We start from the raw sequence: 5288 nt of genomic DNA, 5'->3' as shown, positions 1-5288 counted from the left end.
ATCCGAGTTTACAGAACACACAACATGATTTCCCAACTTGCAAAGTTCTCATAGTGTCATAGCGCTACCAAAGCCACGACAGTTGAAGCTCATGGTACTCATTGCTCTTAGCTGTGCTTCTCCCCGAAGCCCATCTTGTAGGCATTCAATTTCTTCAGTAGATGAATCAACTTGCACATTCTTTCTCTTATCCCCTATTGAGGATGAGCTCACCATCGCCATGGTCATCTAAAACCTAGCAGACATTGATTTGATCTCACCCTACGTCTCTCCAGCGAAGGACAACACCCTCCCTTGCCAGCCTAAGCAAGAGAGATAAACAACGAGAGTAGTGGTGATAGAGTCAAAACCCTAATTCTCGCCCTAGGTCATCGTCTCAATATAGGTATTCATCAGGTGCTCTTCTAAAATCCTCACCGCCACCAACCACGGAGAAAAGCCCTCGAGGTTGAACTTGAACAGACTTGCACGTTTCACACCAAGGTAACGTGAAAAAGTAGTGGGAGAACTCCTTTTGTTTGCCGTTGTAGAAAGAAAAACTCCTGCTTTGCCCTGAAACAAAACCCACGTGGGCCGAGTGCGCGAGCTCGGCCGCAGCCCGGAGCTGACTGCGTGGGGCGGCCGCTTGACGCCGTCTCGTTGCTCCCACCAACCCCAAGCCCCCAACCCCAGAGCCCGAACCAACGGCCAGGATCGTCTCGGGCCCGAAACCCACGGCCGATCCCGTCCTCATATGGATGCGCCATCTTTTAATACACGCCCAAGCTCGACACCCACTTCCCTCCCTCGGTCCCTCCCCACCTTCCCCCCCCCCTCGCCCTCCCCCCAATCCGCGCCTTGGAGCGGGCGAGGTAGCGGCGGCGACGAGACGAGCAAAGCAGAGCGCCGCCACCCATCCATGGAGTCGCTCGCCCTCCTCAGCGCCAAGCCCGGCCTCTCTCTCCGCGCGGGGCCCCGCCTCCCGCTCCCGCGCCTCCGGGCCGCCCGCGCGTCCCTCTCCACCGCGTCCAGCTCCAGGCCCGCCGCTCTCCAGTCCCCACTCCTCTCGTCGAGGGCCCCCTCCTCGCAGGACGCCGTCCTGGGGTATGGGCTCTTGAAGCGCAGGACCAGTGCTGGTGCTGGCGTCTCTTGCAGCGCGGCGGCCGCGGCGGCGGTGCCGCAGCCCCCGGCGCAGCCGGAGGTCAAGAAGTTCCTCGGCGTGGGCCTGCCGACGCTGAAGAAGATCGTGCCCCTGGGCCTGATGTTCTTCTGCATCCTGTTCAACTACACCATCCTTCGGGACACCAAGGACGTGCTGGTGGTCACCGCCAAGGGGAGCAGCGCAGAAATCATCCCCTTCCTCAAAACCTGGGTCAACCTGCCCATGGCCATCGGCTTCATGCTGGCATACTCCAAGCTCTCCGACGTGCTCTCCCGGGAGGCGCTCTTCTACACCGTCATATTCCCCTTCATCGCCTTCTTCGGCCTCTTCGGCTTCGTGCTCTACCCACTCAGGGATGCCATCCATCCCACCGCCCTCGCCGACAAGCTTCTGGCGGCGCTCGGCCCCAGCTTCCTTGGACCGGTAGCTATCCTCAGGATTTGGAGCTTCTGCTTATTCTATGTCATGGCCGAGCTGTGGGGCAGCGTCGTCGTCTCTGTCCTCTTCTGGGGTTTTGCCAACCAGGTGAGTTACGGCTTTGTTTTTTTCGTTCAACCTTGGAATGTGCAAATGTCAGTCCCGTCGTTAGTTTCCAGGCTAATTTTATACACTAGTTTCGACCGTTCACAGTCAAATATTTGACGGCACGGTTGGTTATTCGAGAACAAAACTTCTCTCTGCCAGAATGGTTAGACAGCTGATGATGACATAAATGGGACGTGCTCTTTGTAGTGGTATTTTGTAGGTCCTGCATTGTAGCATTTCGCATTGCATTGTATGGCTGAAACTGTTGGTTGAGGTCTATGTGCTTGTTGCTTTCTGCTACGAATATCGTCTGCTGCATGATTCCTAGCTTCCCAACCTGAATTAGGTTTGAGTTGTTTTCAGTCATCTACTGCTTGTGCATATTTGTTTTATGTAACACATGGCTGGATATGGCTCGCTTCTAACCCCTTCTGAGATACTCCCTCCGTTCCAAATTACTTGTCTTGGATTTGTCTAGATACGGATGTATCTAGACTCATTTTAGTGCTAGATACATCCGTATCTAGACAAATCTAAGACAAGTAATTCGGAACGGAGGGAGTAGTTATGACTACCTTGAATGGAAGGGTACCTTGTTCATACTCCCTCCGTCCCAAAATTCTTGTCTTAGATTTGTCTAAATACGGATGTATCTAGTTACGTTTTAGTGTTAGATACAACCGTGTCTAGACAAATCTAAGACAAGAAATTTGGGACGGAGGGAGTACTTGATATGGGCTCATGGACATTTTACTAGCTGCAATTTCTTTTGAGAGAGACAATCAGGACAGCATTTCTTAAACTTGCTAAAAATAAGTGAACACAAATCAATAAAAATACAGAAGGAGAACACAGAGATAATGTATGAAAATATTCAGCATTGTCACCTTTAGCACTTGTACGTTTTCAGTGGTTCAGTTATCATAATTTGATGGCTATTCTTGTTAAGTTATTATCGTTTCAGATGTGAAACATTCTGTTCTGCACTCAGTTTTATTGAAAGTACAGTGTTCAGAACACACTAAGAAGACAGAGCTTACGAGCCTGCATTGTGACTTAGGAGTGAGGGAGTTATGTATCTGAAGACAACACCATAGCGGTGTAGCCAGACACTCCACATAAGGAATTGCCGGTGTTCTATTGCAGAAGGATCTGGTAGTTAGTTTCCACTTCCAACAGTTGCTTTGCGATTAACTCTTGTCAGTCAATCGTAATACCTGCCAGAGGCGAGCAACAGGGGGGGGGGGGTATCTGAATAGTAGGAGCTCACTGTAGTAGTTGTTGGTGCACTCCCTTGGAGAGCAGACTGCTAAAGAAAGGGTACCTTTGTGATGGCTTTGTTTGTCCATGTCCTTATTGTGTCTGCCATATGGAATTTTGAGTTTGAATATTTATTTTATTTGCTCAGCTTTCTTATTAAATGATAGCCCTTCGTGCTCCAGTTGAGTTGATTAAATCTTTTTCAGATCACCACAGTCGATGAAGCAAAAGAATTCTACCCTCTATTTGGCCTTGGGGCAAATATTGCCCTTATCTTTTCTGGGCGTACTGTGAAGTATTTCTCAAATTTGCGGAAGACAATGGGTCCAGGAGTTGATGGTTGGGAGGTATCTTTGAAAGGAATGATGGGCATAGTGGTACTTCTTGGGCTTGTCATTACTTCCATCTATTGGGGAGTGAACAAACTTGTGTTGAATGATCCTTCTCTTCCAAAATCTGACCACAAGAAGAAAAAGGTCAGTAGAATACTTGAATGTGCTGCCCTTTATATTACCACCTACATATTCTGATAGCCTTTGTTTCAACAGAACAAACCTAAGCTTAGCATGAAAGAGAGTATGAAAGTTCTGATCTCTTCAAAATATGTGAGGGACCTTGCTACCTTAGTTGTTGCATATGGCATTAGTATCAATCTTGTGGAAGTCACATGGAAATCGAAGCTCAAGGCACAGGTAAAATTTTCCGGCTTTTGTTTTTCTTCTTTCCTTGTACTCCTTTAAACTTTTCATTGCAGTAATGGTTCCTTATTCATTTTGGCAGTTCCCCAGTCCAAACGAGTACTCATCTTTCATGGGTGATTTCTCTACCGCAACTGGAATTGCAACTTTCACGATGATGCTGTTAGGCCGGATTATATTCCAAAAATTTGGCTGGGGGGTGGCTGCCATGATCACCCCCACAGTTTTGTTGGTGACTGGCGTTGGTTTCTTCTCTCTGATTTTGTTTGGGCAACCACTGACTCCCCTGCTTGCCACATGGGGTATGACCCCTCTTCTTGCGGCTGTTTATGTGGGTGCGCTGCAGAACATATTTAGCAAGAGTGCAAAGTACAGTTTATTCGACCCGTGCAAGGAAATGGCCTATATTCCTTTGGATGGCGATATGAAGGTTTGTTCATCCTTCCAGACTCCATTTTTATCTGTGTGATTCCTTGGTAAATTTTTCTGTGAAAAATATATATTCATTTACTGATGTTCTTTTCTATAATGGTATTTCATGTGTTAATTGGTTGTTTGATATGTGTTTACTCTAGCAAATTCTTGATTAAATATATGTAAATATTAGTAAATAATTTAGAAGACCAGTGCACATGTAGCCTAGCCCAGTAAACACCATACCATATTCTCCTTCATTTTTCCTGGTTCGCACCATGTTTGGTTAGCTAATTCTCAATTCTTCAGAACTCACTGACAGCACCATTGTTATGCTGCACATGCTAACTTTGGTTCGATCCATTTGCAGTTGAAGGGAAAGGCGGCCATTGATGTTGTCTGCAACCCATTGGGCAAGTCGGGTGGTGCGCTGATCCAACAGTTTCTGATCCTGATATTTGGCTCTTTGGCAAACTCGACCCCCTACCTTGGCGGTATACTGTTGGTCATCGTGCTTGCATGGCTAGGCGCGGCAAGATCATTGGACAAGCAATTCTCAAGCTTGGCCAAAGAGGATCTCAGAAAGGAGATGTCAAAAGAGAAAGTAGAAACGGCGGCACCCAAGGAACCTGAGGCGGCTACTGATGTATTGGTGGAGCAATCAAATGGAACTGAGAACTCACCATCCGACTCATCTCCAGCTCAATAGACCGGTCAACCTTCTTTGGAGAAGCCACAGGCAGGAGACTGGTTACGTTGGGCAGAAATAATGATGATGGAACGATTGACAATTTCTTCCAAGTTTGTAACAGTGAGCAGCATCAAGAGGTGCTGGTTAGTTTGTAATGTAAGCAAATTTTGACAACCGGCCTGGAAAGGCCTGGTGAGCCGGTGTGGAAATTCAACCATTGTTGCAATTCTATTGTGTTTTCGCAAAATTTCCGTCACACCTGCTAGTGCTTGGTTTCGTTTCGGCTGGAATCAAACTGCTGCTACTTTAAGGGCTCATTTGGTAGCCAGGGGATCCCTTGAGGATCCCGGCCCATCCCTTTCCACCCCGCGAGTAAAATCAGCCCCGGGCCAGGTGCCTGGCCATTTGGACGCTGGAATGTAGTACGAGGTTTTATCGGCCCGATCTCATTTCCCCGGGACAGGATGCACGTCCCATGACATCGGGACGAAATCCCCTGTCTCGCTTGCTCTCGACGCCCATCTCGAATGCTCACGCGGCCGCCGCCTCCCTCTCCTGC

At 48.3% G+C, this 5288-nt stretch overlaps 1 protein-coding gene across 1 annotated transcript; it reads left to right on the top strand.

The window, feature by feature from the left end:
• Positions 1-789: 789 nt before the first annotated feature.
• LOC123070225 (plastidic ATP/ADP-transporter) lies at positions 790-4958 on the top strand. The gene is made up of 5 exons (XM_044493308.1): positions 790-1666; positions 3133-3402; positions 3475-3618; positions 3707-4054; positions 4409-4958. The coding sequence occupies exons 1-5, from the start codon at positions 899-901 to the stop codon at positions 4745-4747; spliced, it is 1869 nt and encodes a 622-aa protein (XP_044349243.1). The 5' UTR covers positions 790-898; the 3' UTR covers positions 4748-4958.
• The last annotated feature ends 330 nt before the right edge of the window (positions 4959-5288 follow it).

Source organism: Triticum aestivum, chromosome 3B, assembly GCF_018294505.1.
Source record: "Triticum aestivum cultivar Chinese Spring chromosome 3B, IWGSC CS RefSeq v2.1, whole genome shotgun sequence".
Classification (NCBI taxonomy): domain Eukaryota; kingdom Viridiplantae; phylum Streptophyta; class Magnoliopsida; order Poales; family Poaceae; genus Triticum; species Triticum aestivum.
This window is presented reverse-complemented; position numbering and strand designations above follow the sequence as displayed.

Coding starts and splice junctions, on each gene's coding strand:
- LOC123070225 (XM_044493308.1), top strand. CDS start 899: ATGGAGTCGCTCGCCCTCCTCAGCGCCAAGCCCGGCCTCTCTCTCCGC. Junction 1,667..3,132: donor TCTGGGGTTTTGCCAACCAG/GTGAGTTACGGC, acceptor AATCTTTTTCAG/ATCACCACAGTCGATGAAGC. Junction 3,619..3,706: donor AATCGAAGCTCAAGGCACAG/GTAAAATTTTCC, acceptor TCATTTTGGCAG/TTCCCCAGTCCAAACGAGTA.